Consider the following 20,096-nt stretch of genomic DNA (forward strand, 5'->3'; position numbering starts at 1 on the left):
AAATGAATTTAAGGTAATGCAAAGGTAAAGTTTATTAAAATATATTATTAAAAAACAAATAATATTTCTATTGGAGGTTTCATTGAATTTCGACCACTTTAGCTTTAGTTTTATTGCGAATACATCATCTCATGCAATAAGAAGTTCGATAAATATTTGATATGGCACGGGGAACTCCGTCGGATCCAAAAATCATATAAAGCGTTAGTTGTGCAAATGATGGAGACGCCCGGTTATTTTTAAAAATACCTAATTTCTAAAAATTAGTCTTTTTTTCTTAATTTCCCCAAGTATAATAATGAAAACCCCAATCAGAAACTATGTTCCATGCTTTCTACCATGAATAAGCCAACATCTCGCACGGTCGCTGTAACGCCACTGATTGAAGTTTAAACGGTCTCGTCTGCGTCATACCCAGTGGTGGTAATTTCCTTACATCAAAAGCAATAAAGCCTATCATTAGTACGTCTCGCGTTAGTGGGCAAATTGCGTTTGCGTGCCCTGGCAAACCGAAGAAATGGCGACACAAGCTCGAACGTGTCACTAATGTGCATTCCACCGTGTGAAGGGCAACGCTTCCACCATTTTGGAGTGATTTTAATTTTCCAATCTAACGACATTTTTCCAACTGCTCTGCTTCCGGCCGATCGCTAACTTACCCTGTTTTTTTTTTTGTTGGCATTTTACAGAGACTCCCGGATGGATGGGTGGAAGAAGTGTCTGGTGGCGGTGTTGGTGCTGGCACTGGTAAGCACCCAGCTGGCCCCGGTCGGTTCGAACGCAACCGAAACGCGCCCCAAGTCCGGTGGTCGGGAACGTTCCCCCGGTGCGACGGCCATCGCGTCTCTTTCGTCCGCATCGATAGCGGCCGCCATTGCCTCACGCAGTGCGGCGGGCGGCAGCAGCAATGGTAGCAGCACCGGAAACGGAAGCAGCAGTGGAAGCGGAAGCGGTAGCCCGAATGGCGGTGGCAACGGTGGGAAATGTAATATCGCTCAGTTGCGCTGCGCCAACGGGACCTGCATACCGTCGTCGAAATTCTGCGACGGCAATTTCGATTGCCTTGATAAGAGCGACGAGCCGAAATCTTGTACAGGTAAGTGTGCTTTGATTACTTCGTCTTTCAATTGCGTTCGTTGCTGCCGTTGTTTTGCCTGCCTTTTCAGACCCCCCCCGGAAGCCCAAGGTTTCGAGATGCAAGTTATGAGTTTTGGGGGAGGTTTCGTCTTTTTATTTTTTCGTTCGGTTTTATTATTATCTTCCCTCGCTGGGCACTGCACGGCAGACAGCTTTTTGCTGCGCCGGATGGCATTTTGTCAAAGCAGGGATAAAGAACGCCGTAGCCGTAGGTAAAGGCGGTCTTTAGAGGTTAATACTCCTTTGTTCCCGGGGCAATGTGTTTGCGATTGAGCCTTCCGTTAAGGAATTCGTTGCGCTTCCTTTACGTGCGAGCAGCATAAAAACCTGAAACGCAAACTCGGCTGTCGGTGTCGTAAATTGTTGAATTGCTTCACGTGTCGTTTCGTTTCCATTTAGCGCAACCGAAAGTAACGAACTGTGCAGCGAAACCGTAAGCCATATCTGCCGTATTTTGGAGCTTTTTTGTTTCGTTTCGGGGGGCTGGGGTGGGTTCTTAACTCCCTCAAAATTAGAGCAAAAGAAGCTGATGTAGCTTTATGTTTTGTTTCATTCCATCGCGATTACCTTTGTTCGGTTGTACAGGCGTACGCGCTGTTTGCGGGACGCTTGCTAGCGCCCGGTGTAAAATGAATCACCCGCCGGAAGCAAATGGACGTTTGATTGTTGTTTTTCACTCGTTGTATTTTCCGTATTCTTTTTTGTTTTCGTCTCCTTGCCGGACGGGAATTGTTTGCCCAATCCCCCAACGGAGCGATACGCTCGGCACACGGGCGCAACACGCGAACCTTTGGAAAATGGTGCAATTGAGCTTTTGAATTAAATTTTCGGCTCAATGTGTCGTGCACGGTGCTTTGTTGTGGTGGTGGTTAGGTTTTTCTTCCCGAAAGCCAAACACCGAAAGGTTTTGTTTTGTCTTTCGAAAACCGTGCTATAATACGAACTTCATGGTGCCATAAAGAATGCATACCTATTCTTGCTGGCCTGCAAACATAAAGCAATTGTGTAGCTGTTTTATGCTTGCGAGTTATACTTTGTGTGCATTCGGCCGAGGTAAAATGGGTATTGAAGGCACTCATAATTTAAAAAGCACAACCGTACACTTTTCTTCATCGGTTTTTCCGGACGCCGTTTTATTCTTTTTTCCCCGGTAAATGATAGTTTTGAAAGTGATTTTACAGCTTCACCGATGGTACTTAATTTATCGTGAAATGTCGATTATTCGTGACTTGACCGAATAATCCGGATATTTCCATATTTATCTTTCTCTTTTATATTAATTTTCTTTTAAATATTAGTTGATGAGTATGATAGACGGGTGTTTACTTTATATTTACTTTGCGTTTGATTGTAGTAAATCTTTACTTTTTGCCAGAATTTCAGTGTATTGTAAAATATATTATTTTATAATTTTTTAAAATATTTTTATATATATATTTTGTATACATTTTATATTCTTATTATTAAAAATATGTTTTACTATTAATCATTTCATTTCTCCCGTCTGCGGACATATCCATTGTAGTGGATATGTCAAAACTCTATAGGAACTTTCAAGTTATAAGCGATAGAAAAACTTGCTCAAGTTTAAGCATTTAATCGAAGCAAGTTTATTATATTTTTTTAATGCAACAATGAACCACAAAGTAAAACAAAACGTCCATTTTTCCTAAAAAAAAACATAATAATTCCCGAATAAACTTGAATCGAATCGTCATGTAACCGAGAGTCGTTTCATCAACACTTCTCAAGAAGGACAGTTCTATAACCGATGGCGTCATAAGCAATAGTAAATCAATCATTAAAAGAACAATAATTGATGAATAATCTTGCTTAAAAGGCAACAATCAGCATTAAATAAACCCTATGCATTTTACTATTTTATTTATCACATAACTTTTTGTCTGCTTATCAAGGTCGATTCCGATCAAGACACGGATGAACGGTGATCCACTGCCATTAAAATCAAATAAATCTTTAATTCATATGGTTCACTTCTTGGACTACGGAAGAGTGACGGGTCAGCACAATTAACAGCGTTCCATTATATTTTATATGTATTAGAACAATTTTCAACAAGTAATATTTTATAGTTGAAGTTAAGTTGTTTGCTATCGATTTAAAACAAAGAAACTACTTTAATAGTGCAATTGGGTGGAAATAGGTTGCCAATATGGCCAACTGTGGCCATAACTTGTGCTGTTGATTTTCAGGAAAGTTCGCAAACCAAGCGTTAAATTATCAACTGCAAGCTGTTGGGCGTAGCAGCGAACCTCCCAGCTAGAAATGGAATTTTAACCGACGCACACCGGCAAGCTAGACAAGTTTGTTCCAGTTTTGAGTTTTGCAAAACTTTACATAAAGCTTCAGCAATGGTTTGACGAGCCAAAGTCGAACAGAGCCAAAGTTTCTCCCTTCAGCGTCTCCTTTAAACCACCTTTATCGCGCAACTGAACAACACAAAAAAGCAAAAGCGAAGGAATAGAAAAAAAACATTGTTCTCAATTTTTCCAATCAAATCCCATTCAGCTGTGCTCGGTTTGGGGAGTGAAAACAAGACAAAAAAAAAAAGAACGCCGCACTTCCGTTGCTGTGCGGTAATCAGCATTGACGGCAGGAGTTGGTACCTTATTTTTTTGTTTGCTGCCTCCCGCCTCGTATCATTATCGCCCACAATAATCATTCGCCGCTCGGTCGGTATTTTAGAGCCCACCGGGAGTGACTTCACTGCAGTTTGGTGTGCATTAAAAGTGAACTGCTGTTTGATATCACTTTGCCAAAGCAGCTGTTACGGCGCGAGCGAGAGACCGAACGTCATCGGTAGAGTCGTTATCATTGATCCCGCTTTCGTCGGGCAGCATCGAAATGGGAAGGATCGCTTAAGGGCGCTGATTTTTGTGGGAAACAAAACTTCTCCCACAGCCTGTGTGTGTGTGTGTGTGTGTGTTGGTTTTTATCCCCCATTCAAGCTCAAATGCACAAAGCTTTTACCCGTTCCGGCGAATGGGAAATTTTTATTCTCGCTTCTTTGCAAGAAAACCATCAGCAGTGTTAAAGTTTTTTTTTCGGAACGAAAGTTTTAACGACCATGCGAAACGCCTCGAAGGGCCTTGAAATAAAAAAACAGCCTCCAGAAACTAGTGGAGAAATAAGTGGGCATGAGCGAAAGTAGAACAGGAATTGCAACTTAAGTCCTTCTCGCACAAACACACACATTTGCGAGCTGAAAACAGTGTTTCGCTTTCGGACGTCCGGTTGGGAAATGACCACCCCAAAATTTGTTGTCCAACGAGTCGTGCTGACGTACCGTGTGGCTGCGCTGGTTGGTGTGCGGTGGTCAGCCCCGGGGACGGATTTCCGGTAAGGAAGATCACGTTCCAGGCAAGCCGTTCAACCGTTTCCCGCACTGGGTCTGGACCGACGAGTTTGGAAAGGCCCGATAAACTTTGCCTTCCGGTTGAAACATGTACTCTCCGAAACCGAATGCTGTCACCAAGAAGGGGCACCGAAAGGGCCTGAAACCGAAGTGTGGGAAATTGTAAAGAATAAAACAGCACAGGCAGCAACGAAACGAAAAAATACTTATGATTGAATATGAGAGACAAAGTAACTTTTGCGTTAAGTGTATTATGAGTGGAAAGTTGATGAAGAAAGAAGTTAAACCATGATGTAGAGAATGATGCTCTCCTTTACGAGGGTAACCCTTAAAGCGGTGATGTTTGTTTAAAGTTGATTCTAATGTCTGACACTTCGTTCTGTATGACCACAACACATAACAGTAAAGCCCATATAATTCAAATGACAGCGACATAAAATAACTTAAGTAATTTAAATGATTGGAATATGACGGTTAATCAAGTTAGAAATTGTTTATGACAAGTTTTCTGACCATCTGTATGATTTATGTGTTTTAAAATTATGAAGACCATATATACTAGATAATTTAATTATTATAGATTATAGATTATAGAACAAGTGTTTCTAAGGTGTTAAAGTAGCACGCAGCTGTTGAATGAAAATAAAACGTGGTTAATTGGCATAGAAAACGTCTAGAGTTTTCGATTAAAAAGCAGAAGGAAATAAAACAGTATAAATTGTGGGAGATCTTTAAGAATAGTAAAAGGAAAGAAAAGAATAGAAAAGAAAGGATAGAAGAATAGTTAAAAAAGAGGGATAGTCCAAAGAACGGGATGCGTGAAGAAACGCTTATGCGTGAAAAACTGGGCTAGATTCAATGCCAGCTGCTGAAAATTATGTGTCAAATGGTAGAAAATTGTTAAAAATCCGAAAAACTTTAGGGAAATCTCCAGAGTAATCTGGCGTGATTCCTCAATAATACAGATTCGAATCCGTGCTTTTTGAAGATGAATTCGGTTTTCGTTTTCGTGATCGGAGTGAATTCATGAAATGGGCATAAAATGTGCAGTATTTTCATACAATTACAAAATCATTACTAGCACGTTGAGTTAAAATGGCGGTTTCGAGAATTGCTGGGTATCGATTTGTGGAATATTGCTGAAGAAAAAATCCACCTACGAAGGTCATGGGTTTTTACACGCTGATGAGTTTATACTTTCGACAACTACTTCGTTATTCGTCGGACTTGCTTTTTTCACAAGACTCAGAGCTTCCAGATAATACCAAAAAGTGATATTTTTATGGCCCCTTAAGGGTTTAGGGCGCATGATTTTTGCAGTTTGTTACAACAACATCCCTTTACTAGGCTGCCCCAGTCGGCGCTCCGTTAAGTCTCGGGTTCGAAAGGAAAGTTTATCTTTCCCAGCACCTACTCCTCCGCCAGCGTAACGCCGTTTCCATGCGTCTGAAAAATGGTGCACAAAATGATCAGCCGGTCTACCAGTCCAAGGCCGTCTCAAATTGTGCTCAAAGTTCAAACCTCATCCCATCAATTCGAACGCGTCGTTGGAGTTGCAAAAAAAAAAAAAAACTCCTGATGCGGACATTTCATCGCTCAAGTGAGGCCCTTACGGAGGCCGACCAGACCGGGCAGGATGCAGACTATTCAGCCGTCGGAAAATGAGCTGTCGGCTGGAAAAGCTTACAATCCAACATTATGAAAATGGAGGTAGTGCGAGAGCAGCTATTTCCCTCTTGCACGGCTAGCACCAGCCAGCGACCACTTTTCTTGGTTGGACGTTCCCTTTTCCGCGGCTGCAGTCATCATTCCCCCCCGGGTGCCGACTCCTCCTGCTCCACATTTACGCTCCCGGAAGTGGAAAAGTTTGCTCCCTGTGCACTATGGCCGCCGGGTGGCGGTGAAAGCGCAACTTTCCACTATTGTATCGTTCACGGGGGTGGCACGATATCCGAGAAGTGCATTATTTTTATGACCACAGAGGGAGTGGGTATTGAACCAAAAAGAAAAATAAATAAACGATGGAGACAGCACTCTCCATGCGCTCATGACACGGTGATCAAAATTTTATGGTGAAATATAATAAACTTGTATGTGTGCACGATGCGCAGGAAGAAACACACCGTGTTGTATGACTATCTTTTTGACCGCAAATCATTACGCTTCTTGGGCGGGAACAGAGTTTTGCCCGCGCTTCCCGGTCCATTAATCGTAATTCGTACGTACCGGTGTGTGTGTGTCTCAGCGCTGCCGGAAACATGAGGTCGCTTCGAAAGCAAAAGGTTTTTTCCCTCTCCCAGGGAAGTGATCCAGTTTTGGAAGAAATGCTCCCAACACGCACATTCCCGACCGGAATGTTTTCCTCTGTGTGAATTTTAGTACGGCGAAGAGTTGGGATGTTTCTTTTTCCCTTGTTTGAACCTTTCAATGCTCATTCATCATACCTTTCATGTGTGGAAAAAAGCGCAACTGATACTGATTTTTCCATTTTCGGTTTGACTTCCCTCATAACTTTTTAACACTTTGGAACAGAGCAAGCTTTTATAGCCACTCTCGGATGTGCGGAATGACCAATCCGTTTCACGGTACCTTTGGTGGGTCGGAAAAACACTAGCCGAAGTGCAGTGTCATGATCTAACGCCGGAGTGTGGTTGATGGTTTTGCCGAAATGGAGTTACGAAAAGGTAATTTCTATATGATTGGTACCCTTTCATAAAAACGAATGATAAACTTTAGATTACCGTTTATTTTTTCAATTATTTTCCATTCCAAAATACACTTAAAACATTCACCACATTTTTCTCTATTTTTATTACTCTTTTAGTAACTTCTTGGTAGTAATTATTCCCATATGGTCCGAAAAACAATGAAAAGTTTTCTCCAAGTGTCCTTTTTCTTTCTAAATTAAATGCCAGCAATGCCAAACGTACTGATGTCTTTTTAGAATAGACTTTAATAATCCTTTTCTCAACTTCATTTTCGTCCTTTTCTACAACCACACACCGTGGGATTGTTCATGCAAGGTTCATTGTGCTGTTTCTAGTTAAATCGCTTTTTATAGTAGCCCACACACAATCTTGGACACGAGTAAATTTTACGTTTGTTTTACCATATGAACCTGTTTTTATGTTCTAGGATTTACAAGAAATCAATTACTACATCCTACAACAAATTATTTTCAAAATAATTGACTAGAAAACTTAACTTTTAGTACAACTTTATCTTCAAACGGGCCGACGCACACTAAAGTTGTACAAACCATTGAAAATTGTGCATTTTAGTATAAAAAAACTGGCTTTATGATGTAAAGAAATAAATAATGTAAATGTTTTACATATATACAAATATAATGTAAAAAACGTCAGAGAGTTCGACTCCATAAAAGACAATATAAAAGTTTTTTTTTTTAATTTGCTGTAATTTTTAATTTCCTTACGCTATTGCTTAAGCTACAAAGCTTGGATTTGTTCAAATGTTTACCTAGAAACATAAAACGATTTTAATAAAAGTGTGAAAACTAAACAAAAGTGCTTAAATCAACTGGTAGATAATTGCTAAGGATAGTTTAAGGTACATAACATGAAATTGTGCCTAGCATGGTTAAAAAAGATGTAATAAAGTGTACTTAAACATCTATAAATGGCAAACGAAACTGGAAAAAACATTTAAATCATGTTGAAATTAGCTAATATTGAATACAAAATAAAGTAAAAACATAATTAAATTATAAACAATACAATTTAAAGCGAAAGCTGTAGGAAAAAGTAGAAAACGGAAAGGGAAAACGAGAGTCATGGGTGTCCTGTCCTGTAGATAATGTTCATGAAGAATATTTTTTATGTGTCCGTGCTTACATTTGGCCCATTGTATGTCGGCATGTTGGTGTGGTGTGTTGTGGACACAGTAGGCACTCGTCCCGCTCTAATCCATCCTTGTGTGCTCATAAATGACGTTAAATGTAAAACAAAAACGAAGTAATTCATCAGCCGTGCGCTTTGTTTCGTCACCATTGTCCGTAACAATTTTCCCAGCGTTGCATATTTTCCACCGGAATCATCAAAATACGGTCGGTTTGATGGTTTTGATGGAGTGCTCAGCAAATACAGGGGCATGAAAATGGGATCCTATCCCAATTTTCGCCTCTGTTGTTCTCCTTCGAAGGAACATATTTTGCTCACGCTTCCAGATTGTTCCTCTTTGTTTGATTGTGTGCTGTATTTCGCAACTGAAATCTTATGCCCGCTTAACCGTGGCTTCTGCTATCGGCCGCATTCCCTCTGTTTGGTTTGACCCTGTTTTTGGAGGCAGGGTGGGAAAGCGATTCGTCGACTTCTTAAAACTGTGGTGACATATTCGGAAAATTAATATTCAGCAACCGTAATTCTTTACCCGCGCCTTGCCCGCGCGTTGCCACTGTTGGAGGCGTTGTGCCACAGTCGGCAGAAAACTCAAGGCTCTAATCTCGATCTTGTCCCCTCGGGCCCCCCCCCCCAGGTTTTTGGGGGAGCATTTTTTTCCGTTGCTGTTGGGGATGCCCTTTGAGTTTCGCTTCCCATCAACGTTTCGCGGTCCGTGGTGTTTACTGAGCTTTCGAACTTGTGCCACAGCCGTGCCAGTTTGCACAAATTTTCCTCTCATTTTGGTGGTGGGCTTTTTTGTTTGTCGATATATTTTTTTGTTGTGTTGCGTTGATTTCCAGTTCGCTTCATGCCGACGGTACCGGCGGGCAAAAAGCTTAAGGGAGCAGAAGCCTCACTTGTCCTCTCTCTTATCATAAGTCGGTGCCACTCACAGTGCGCCATACCGGTGCGCCTAGAGCGGTGTCCTTGGTACGTTCCAGTTCGAGATTCCGCCTGCCGAATAAACATGTGTGTGTGGGTGCTGTATGTATGTATTTAGATACAGGATGGAGTGATAAGGCTGCTACGGAGTATCGGCTGAAGAATTCGTTTTGCATTTTTTATGAATTTAAATTGACTCAAGGAGTAAAAAAGCAAGAATGGAAAGATATGCAAAAAGACACCCACCCTGCCTGAAGGAGCTCGTAAAAGCCGTGCTAGGGGGGGTGGTTTGGGTTTGGGCTTTGTTCTTCACTTCTGCCCTTCTTCCCGCTCAGCACTGCCGAAGGGGCAAGTCGTCGAGGCAAGCTTAGATTTAATAATGCTGAGGTTATTATTTGGGGCAGATAATTCCAAATTATGAAGCTGAAGGCTTGACTTAGACGCTGGCGGATGGCATCCCGCAAATAAAAAATCTCTAAAGTCCGGATTAGGGAAAACCCCACCCAGGCTCGGCGGACATTTTTTGGAGGGGAAGAATAATTAAATTGTATAGGCTTCATAAATATGGATCAATACGCCCATCGTCCCAGCGTGCTGATGTATGCGCGTGTGAAGCACGGTGGCGATGTATTTCCGATGCTAACAATGCCGACGTTGCGGGACCCGGACCACCGGAGAAGTTTGAGGGCGCCCTGAATTATGCCCCGATAATCGCATTTATCGGAAAATCCGGAAAAACCCTCCGTGGTTTGGGAAAATATAAAGTTTTTTTTCGTTTGCTGTTGCGATTTTGAGATCTTCAGGCTTTGGCATGAAGTACGATGAAATGTTCGTACATTTTGAGGGTAGAAAGAGCTTCATTGCGTGGCCCAAAGGTTTCTTCGCCTTTTGGCCGTAGTAAACTTGTTTAAAGTAAACTCTGAAGCGGCTCGGCAGCATTGTCTGCTCTGGGGCAAGATAAAGCAGCCACTCGGTGCGCTCGAATGGATGCTAAGCCCCTGCTCGTTGTTTTTGAGGGAGGATTTATGTTGAAGGATTTCGTTTTGGGGCGAAAGTCGAAAGCACTGATTAGACTCCGTACCATTCGGCTCGAGTCAGTTAAGCTAACGAGCAATATCAATTCAATTATTTGTCTATCGCCATTTGTGCCGGTTGCCGGGGTCGAACCACGCGGGAGGTTAAGACTCTTGCGGCTGTCATCTTGTAAGCCGGAAATGTCATCTTTACGTGCGCTCGGTTGAGGTCAGTTGCAGCTCGTAGCAATATTCCCCGTCACATATCGCATCGACAGGTTCCACAATCAACTGCTGTGTCAACGCACAACAAAACGGAACCGGACAGAAACCATTCCACGCTAATATCCGCTACGGGTTTCGATTGTTTCGCACATGCACAAGTGGTCGGGCAAGTGGTTTATTTTACCCGTCGAAACGACGACGAGTGCCTCGACCGGCGCTGGCAGCAAAGCTACCAATGTTGGCAATGGTAACATTTGCAAGCAGGAACGAAAAGTCAACCCGGATACTTTCTTGTGCTGGCAGTTTGTTTGTTTGACAATCGAAATAAATAAGAGCGGCAGATGGGCAGACGGTTGGCCGGCATGGTGGAAAATGTGCACCGTGCGGAAAATATATCGTCACCGGGCGCTCGAGTTTGTTAGAAATAAAACAAACCAACCGTACCCGGCTCCACCCGGTGGAGCAACCTCGCACCGGTGGGTAAAAGACCGTCCCGCTACGACGAGCTGTGAACCGGCCGGGACCGGAATGTGGGTTCTGGTTTGGCACGAAAAGGTAGATTGTTTGCGTTGTCAGAACTATCGTAGGAGTTTTCTAATTACTATAATGAAGATAGAACATTTGCACAGCAGGAAAGCGAAGCGTGTTCGTACCCTTTTTCTTTCCCTGCTGCAGTTTTGTTTGTTTTTTTTTTTGTGGCCGCTCACGTGTTGTCGGTCGGATGAAAAGTGTGTACGTTTATTTATTGCAGCACAGTACCCGAAAAGCTCCATCCAGCGCAGACCCAACCCACACCCACCCCACACACACACAATAATGTTGAGTAAACGAAATCACAGCAACGAATGCATGCAATATTTGTGCATATGTGCAGCAAACAGCAAGGTGAAAAGAATTTCGAACCCTGCCGCGTACGGGTCACCCGGCAAAGCGGTGCTGCACCGGCTGCACACAGTAAAGCAAAGTTTGACGAAGAACGAAAACAAATATAGCATTTGGCAAATCAAATTAAAGTGTGCCTTTTTCGGTTGTTGTTGTTGTTGTTGGTGTGAATAAGTTTTTGAAATGCTCATTTGCAAAAGGGCGAGGATTGTGTGTGTGAGTAAATAGTGCCGGAAGGAACTAAAAGTACGAAAGAATCTAGGGGTTGATATTTGAAGGGTTGAATTAATTATAGTTTAATTTATTGAAACGTCAAACACTATGCAGTTTTTGACGAACAAATTAAAGTAAATCATATTTTCTAGACCGAGTTGAGAGTTGAGCATATTGTTTTTAAATATCATGACCGTTCATTTATTTATTTATTTACGGAAAAATAATTTGTCCGCCCATAAGGCTTAACAAAAGTAATCTTATAGTCTAATCTTAAATCTAATAACACGTCAGAGGAGGAGGAGGAGGAAAGAAACTAAACATACAGGATTACATGGAGTCATTAATTAGTCGGGGTTCGAAAAGTAGATACCGAGATGTTATAATCGAAATGATAAAAAAAAACGCAGTTAAAAGATCTCATAGCTCGCAGAAAAGGATCATTTTAATAAAGTAATGAACGAGTAAAGAAAGTAATCCGACTGGCTGAGTATTTGTAGATAGTTCGTTGTACGTATCGTAGAATCATGGAATAAGCTGTTGGGGGTAAATATTCAGGGAAAAAAAAACTTAAACATAAACACATAAAACGAACATGAATGAATAGATTTTTGCTATAAATTAGCACATTCGAAACTAATAGAAATCGAACAAAATTCCAGCTAAAACATAATTGCGTTTCCATCAAAATATTTAATCAAATAAAGTTTGCTATTTGCGGAAGAAGTAATACACGTTTTCCGCGTGAAGTGATTGTTTTCATTTTATTTGTAAAAATAACTGTTGTTTAATGGGCGAATGGGAGCTTGTGGAATTATTTTTGATCCACTTCGAAAGTAATTAAATTTTACTATGTGTTTTTGATTAGTAATTAATTAAATTTAATTTTAATCGATCTGTTTCATTTCGATCGGATTCATTACGTGTCATAATCTCAAACAGAAATTAGACCCTGACACAGCTTTAAACCCGTTAAACTATTAGCTTAATGTATATTGCCCGAGATAGAGGATTTCTAATGTCACTGACTAAGTATTATTTCACTTGTCCTTGCCCCTTCTTTTTGAAATAGGTGACTCCTTCTCAACAGGTCGTATTTTGTTGGATTTTTTTTCTAAAGGGAAATTCAATCATTACCTTCGATAGCTTACAAACCGTGTGTGTGTGTGTGGCTTTTGGTTTCCGAGTCGAGCGGGTATGCAAATAACCACCGCACATCCGGAACCATGCAACGGATCGGGGCGAATCGGGCGGTGAACATGCATGGATGAATTATTCGCACAACAAACATACAACAACAGTGCCACAGCCGGGGCGAAGAAATGCTCTGCAAACACTTGTGGGTGAAAGAAAGGGGAGGGGGGTGGTTGCCTTTAGTTTACACGCAACGCGCCCCCCCCCCCCCCCCCTCCCCCGTACATAAAAGGTTGCCCTCGTACGTCTTGCGCTGAAAGAATAACACTTTTCCAATCGACTTAACACGTAAATATACAATGCTGGAGTGTATAAACATAATGGATGAGGGAAAATCGCTTACGGTACGCGATACCGGCTTCACCGGTAGGTTTGTACACCGGGCTCCTTGGATGGGGGCAATCGTTGTACACCCTGAGACGGTGGTTAGGCTGTGGGCTTTTCTCGTGGTTTGTTATGGAGGCGATGCAAACAGCAGCAAAAAAAATCTCCGAAAAGGGCTTCTAATAACTGTGCGTACGTTACTGTGGGTGCGTAGAGTGAAAAGCGGTTTATGCTACCCATTTTCCAAGGAGCCGATTTGTTTTTCAGTGTATGTGTGTAACGAAAAACAAACGTGAACGATAGGGCTTATGTGTGTCTTCTTTTACGGGAAGGAATTTAAATTTTTCCTTCGAATTGTGGTACTTTTAAAGTGGAATAATATATCCACAATACTTTTTTTCTGGAGAGCTTCAGGATACCTTTCCGTGGAAAAGATATTTATATCCGACACGAGTAGGCGGTGGGTCTTGCGGTGGTGTTGCTCTAGTAGCTGAACGCCTAAATGTATGCAAGATGGTGTTCCTGAAGTACTTCATTTCCATTTAAAATCTCTGTCATCAAATGCTGTTGATTTCAATCTCTCTGAGGAATGCGTTCTTAGAAAGATTTGCTGTGGTTCTAGGATTTATTACCCAAATATCCACGATGACATTGAGTACCCATAATCTTCATACACACAACAAACAGATTCCTAGTCCTATTGCCGGTATTGGGGCAACATATATTATAAGAAAAAAGGAACGGAAACTCAAAGATTTTGAATAAAGTTTTTGAAAAACTTGTCTAAATTAGCAATACCATCCGAATGTTACAATTGAGCAAAGCTCGGTATATAAAGTATTAATAGGTTTTGCTGTGAGATAGGTGCAGCGTCTCACAGACAGGGTCATGCAAATAGATATTCTATATTCCAAAGCAGAAGAAGGGTCATGCTGTTAATGCCTATGGTTGAGCCAATTTCTGAAATATCGGTTGTCATAAACCATGATATTAGTGCTGCTCTAAAAGCTCTTTTCTTATTGGGAATCATTAATAGCCGGAAGTAGAAGCAATAACAATCAATTAGAAATAAAAGATGTCAACTTAGCCTTACTTGTATTACGTTTCTTAATACAAAATAAAGGACGAATTCTTGAAATTCTTCTTTGATTCAATGAGGAATCTGTTTGGAGGTTAGGAGAAGAGCTTGTTTCGCAATTAATTTAAATTGTTTCCGTGCTTTATTGATTCTCAGCTTAAAGCATCTATCGGATCATTTAAATGAAAGCTCCAGAATAGCTAGGATGGGATTTGTTATGAAAGGAAATTCATAACCCCAACAGCAATCCACACTAGCTAAAGACCCTAGACTTTCTTTATGCGTATTAAACTATAAAAGTAGCAGACGAAACATGCATTTTTTTTTATCCAGAATAGAACATACAGTAGAACGAAACACACGGTGCAAAAACAAAAATCAATCGTGCTTAACTATCTTTAGCTATCTTTTTCGCATCCAGCATTCGTTCGAGTGGCCTCAACAATCGCGCTTAATCCTTTCAAGAAAAGAGCATACGCTTTCGAACGAGACGTTATTTTTCCCTACCGGGCGTTCGGTGCGTTCCACCCCACGTACACGCGGGCAAATCGAACGGAACGAAACGGAAATCGTTGCCACTTTAACAATTCCGGCACGACGGCAATGCACGGGAATTACCGCCCAGCAGCTTTCATGCTGCAGTGAGCACACAACTTACGCCTCGCTGCCGGTGCAACTGCGCCGTCGACCGACCGTCGTGTGGGCGTATGAAGTGCAGCAAACACACACGTGTAGCACATCGCCCATTAGGAAGGATATTTTATGGACCACTTCCAATGGTGCACCCACTGTAGCCTCCGGTGGAGATGGAGCGAGCAAAAAAAGCGCAACCGATGTTATCGATGAATTCCGTCGTCGGACCGGAAAGACAAGCTCCAGCCGCACTCCCGTACCCTCTGCCCGTCCTTTGAATCCGTCCGGGTCTAATGGTCTGGCAGGGGTCGATTTATGGTGGAATTTTTTAATATTTCCAAAACTAAAACTATTTTCATGGCTGGCTGGATCGGGTAAGTGCCGGTCTCGGAGCAAAAACCGTGGGATGCGTCTGGATGCGGGCGAGAGGGGGATGTGTGCGAGCGAGGCGAGCAAACAAATCTATTTCGGTTGGGCTGGGCAAAACGTGCACACCTCAAGACTTTCCGAAACGGAATTGAGATACACCGGAGCGTGCGAATGTGGTGCTGTGTTTTGCAAAATAAAACCCACCCGGAAAAAGGGAAGGAAAACTCCCGCTTCGGCTGGCCACGTCCAGCGGTCGCTACTAAAAAGCTCAGTCCGGCTGCAAGCGAAAAAGATGTAATGGATATTTTATTTCCCCCGATGTGTATGGTTTGAATTTTAAACATTTTATCGGCCGCATCCATCGCGAAAACGCTCGGTGGCTCTCGCACTGAGCCGTGGACCAATCATCATTCGGGTTGCGGGATGGCGGATGGGCCGAACGGAAGCAAGTTTGAAATCCAAAAAAGGTTGAAATATTGATGGCACACTCTGCGCTGGAATACAAATTCAATCGTTTCCGGTGGTACCCCGGTGGTGCCGGGGCTTCGGTTCGCCTTCGCCAACCGACCCCGAGAGTGTCCTTCGGGTTGTGTAACCGTTTCGTTCGCTTTTCACCGTGAAGCCACCACGACGACGACGAGCGGCGATGGTTTATTTTTCGTGCCGTGGAACAATTATTTCTTGGTAGTCTTCTCAGGGGTCGGGCCATCAGCTTCAGCATGCTAACCAAACATAAATGCGCCCCGGTAGCGAGATATGATGCGAAATCATGTACCACAGCAGGGGAAAAAAAGAAGACTCCGACTGGGAAAACTACAACCGAAAGTAGTCGAAACGGGAAAACGGAAATCAACGGCAGTAAGAAAAAACAACCCACCAGCATGAAACATTATGCCAAATTCATGGCGCTTTCAAGCGCTGGGAATTGTACGCCTACCCCCCCAAAGCTCGCAAAGATAACGTTCCGTTCCCGCTGGTGGCTTCGGTTTTATGTAAATTGTTAACATTCGATATTTATTTATGTGCGCGAGGGCAAATTGGATTTGGACTGTTTTAGAACATTACGGGCGCCTTGTGATCTGTGCCGGCTGTGGGTGGCCGGGTTCGGTGGCCGTCGTGTGTTCTAATGGGGGTATGACGGAGTGAAAGGAGGCTCACATAAAATAACTCCCTCGCTTCTGCCATGCCTCGATAGAAGATAACCATTAACGGGCGTTTCACCGTCGGCAAGGGTTGTGGTTTTGGATGTTGATTTGTACCGTACCGAAGGGATAATATTTGTATGACTTCCGCTGTATCGTTTTTGGGGCCAGGAAAAAAAAAACGCTTCCCGTTGGCAATGTAAAAACAGCAAACCACTCCACCAATCTGAATGGGCGTGTAGTGGCTTAATCGTTATTGGATCATAAATCTGTGTCCGCCGCATCATGATGCCCTGGTGATTGTGTGAAAATGGATGGGTTTGTCCGGGCGAAAGTTTGGTTTGGAGTGTGCCTGAAACAATAAATAACAACAAAAACAAAACAATATTATCATTCACCTGGGAGCTTTGTGTGGAAAAGGTATTGGAATTGTGTAACTGAAAATTTTGGTGTGGTGTTTGTAAAAACTTCTAAGTAAAAAAACGTTGTTGCCGTGCGTGTGGTAAACGCATTGTTTTGATTGCAGTGCCAGTAAGATTTATGACAGGAAGTAGGGGGTTATGACGATTGCAACCCTGTGGTAACATTATGAATTTTATTTATTTTCCATGAGTTTAACCAATTACATCCCAAGGTATGAAATTACATACGCAGAAATATTCTTCATATAAATGCTGTATTTATTAAACCATTGTGCCTTGCTTGTATTTATTAGTATCACATGATACGATATGAGTGTCGTTTGTGTCAGTAAATCTTCGTAGGTGAATTATGATCGTTTGTATTGTGCTTTATATTCTACTCGAATTTTGGGACAACCGAGTTGAAAACATTTTCATTGAAAATCAGAAATTTTTGTTTCGACGGATTCAATATGGGTTGAATTTACCATAAAATGGTTATAGAGAACTACAAGAATATCTTTTTGAATAAAATTCGTAGAAAAAAAATTGAATTGATCCAAAAAGTATCCTTTGATGCTGATATATCACAAATTCCGAAGAAGGTCAAATGAAAATGATGTCCTAGGTCCCGTTTTGCATAATTTTTAGAAGGATTACAAACCTTCAAGCCATTTGGATCATGATTTCGTACTCCTGTGTTGTAATGGGAAAATAAAACATTTTTCCATTTAATTTCTCGGATTTTGTTAACTTGTTTTTTTAGAATTTAAGTTTTAGGTTACAATTTACAAAATTATGAATAACTTGGTTTATTTATTAATGTGCATATGTTAGCTTCAGGAGATAAATCATGTTGAGACAAATAGTATGGAATATTGCCTACCTTCAGGCTTACATACAATGATAGAACATTATATGGCCTGATGGGACAAGTAGTTGCATACATGCAGGCGTATATTATTTTTTATCGTGGTCTGACTGCTGTTAGATATTGTAACTCGTATGTGAGGAATACACTTATAATACTTTCTCGTTTCCAGTTGAACGTCATAGCATTTTTAAGTTTTGATGAAAAGTGAACTTTTGTTTAAAGTTATTTAACTACAGACAACTATTTATGCTATATGATAGCCTAAAAGAATATCATCTTTGTACCCAATCCCATTGTTTGCATACCAATAGGCGTTATAACCCGTTATAAGAAAAGTATTTATAATTTTGATGTTGAAATGTTAGTTTTATTTGCGAAATGATCTATCACACTACCTTGAAGTGTGAATAATATATCCGGATGCACATAAAAAAAAAACGTCTCAATCAAAAATATCATGTAAGCGCAGCGAAGAGCTAGCACCGGAATAAAGCACATAAATCGAGACGATTTCTCTTCTCCCACAATGGCTTTATCATCGGTGGTTCCTTCTCTTGAAAATGCAATTTGTTTTCCACGGTCCGGAAAGCGATTTCCGGAGCTGCGCGAAAAGAAAACCATCCAATCTCTGCAAATGGATTCGCCGAAAGCGTATGCGATCATGCGGATTGTTGTCAGTTTGTTCTTGCGTCAAAAAAAGGGGCAACATGAATTGATCTTTTTAACCTTCCGCACCACCCGCGTTTGGTTGGACCGGTGATTTAGAGTCCGAGAGCAGAGGTTTTTTTTTTGTATCGCTTTTTGGTACGGAGAAGATAAAAAAGAAGGAGCAAAACCGCACGAACAAAGAGATAAACTGTCACGCTGCTGATGAAGGAAAGATTTGTTAAGGGAAACGAGGCAACAACAAGAAGAAAAAAAAACAAATCACTCACACAGAAAGCAAAAGCACAACAAATCAAGTGAGTAGTTGTTGATGAAGCGAAAAACACAACAACAAATTGGAAACAATTTCCCGCCACGGACCTGGAATGGTGAAGTGGTACATTTCAATCCATCAAACAGCAACCAACCAAGTCGGCCTGCTCAAAGAAACACAAACACTTCGATCAAGGATTTGGTGCTGGCCGACAGGGGTGGGCTTTGAGCCGAAAAAACAGCTCCAAACAACTGGGACTGGGGGAAATCATAAAATCCCAAAACCTTAAGCCGCACGAGGACGGCATGGGTGTTGGCCACGTGTCCTTTCGGCAAGCCGGCGCGGAGCGGATTTTATGCGAAACGCTCACATCCAATCGATTGCCGGACGTGGTGATTTTCCCTCAGATTCTGCCCAGTTCCAGGAGTCTTTCGGGCTCGGGACAATATTTGTGAAGCGATATTTGTTGGTTCGAATTCGGCATGAGCTGGTGGGTCGATGCCTTGTCGAGATTCGTCATCGCGGCACGGCACAACCATACTGCCGCCGACTGCTTTTCCAACAATACGTGACGTTTCGAGCGTCGGTGCTGTCAAGCCGCGCGCAGAAGGTGGAAGGAACAATATTTTTCCACGCATTTCACTTCGACTGCATGGGACGCGGAAAGACACGGATTGGATCGATTGGATTATTGCTGTTAAAGGCGAAGAAGAACCACGAAACAGAAAAGGCGAAATAACAGTTCCTTTCGATGGTGCTTTGGAAACAAACCGCACGCTGACGTTCAGCTGCGTTTCAGCACTTGGCACTGACGAGATCCGGATGAAATTTCGCGGAAGATGACTGGAATTATTTCTTGGCCGGTCGGTTTTTGCATAAAGGTCTGTCCTGGGGCTGCATGCGTCGATGGGATTGGTGTGTTCGTTCGCTTTCCTTTCAAATCTTTCTTGGCACCGCATGCCGCCCGATGAGGTGACACGTTGGCTTGTGACGTGCGGCAACAACGTACGGCGCATATGAATTATGGTGATGGTTTTTGCGCTGTCCACCGATGGAAGGCAGCAGATGTGAATGATTGGAGTCGATTGGACTGGTGGCGCGGTGGGTAACATGTGCCAGCATTTGTCAAATGGATGATGATGGTGCAAACCACGTAACACATTCGGTAGCAGCACGCAGCTTAAAATGATTCGTTGTGCGAACGAGTGATGAAGAAGTAGGATCAGTAGTTTGTTGCCTGTTGTACGTAAAGTCTTTTTCCACGGTTCATAAGTTGCTTTTAAATCAGCCAGAAAGCATCAGTTCGATTGTACAATAAAGCATTTTAGGATTTCCTTCGAAAGGCCTACGTAGGAATTGGGTTCGATGATAGCAGCCTAAAAGTATGCAATGTGAATACTTTTTGTATGTTTTTTTTAAATGAGGTTGCATACTTTCAGGCGTTAAAAGGTTACTTTCTTCAATAAACCAAATGAGCTACAATGCGTTACATCACTTAATCCTGCTAGTTCGTGAGAACAACAGAAAACAATTAA

At 42.1% G+C, this 20,096-nt stretch overlaps 1 protein-coding gene across 1 annotated transcript in view; it reads left to right on the top strand.

Annotated features, from left to right (window-relative positions):
• The first annotated feature begins 699 nt into the window (after positions 1–699).
• LOC128309403 (uncharacterized) overlaps positions 700–20,096 on the top strand; it is a 45,007-nt gene continuing 25,610 nt past the window's right edge. Inside the window, exon 1 of the mRNA XM_053045777.1 lies at positions 700–1,096. Coding sequence (XP_052901737.1) covers positions 700–1,096 — 397 coding nt within the window. The remainder of the gene's footprint in view (positions 1,097–20,096) is intronic.

This window comes from Anopheles moucheti, chromosome 2, assembly GCF_943734755.1.
Source record: "Anopheles moucheti chromosome 2, idAnoMoucSN_F20_07, whole genome shotgun sequence".
NCBI lineage: Eukaryota > Metazoa > Arthropoda > Insecta > Diptera > Culicidae > Anopheles > Anopheles moucheti.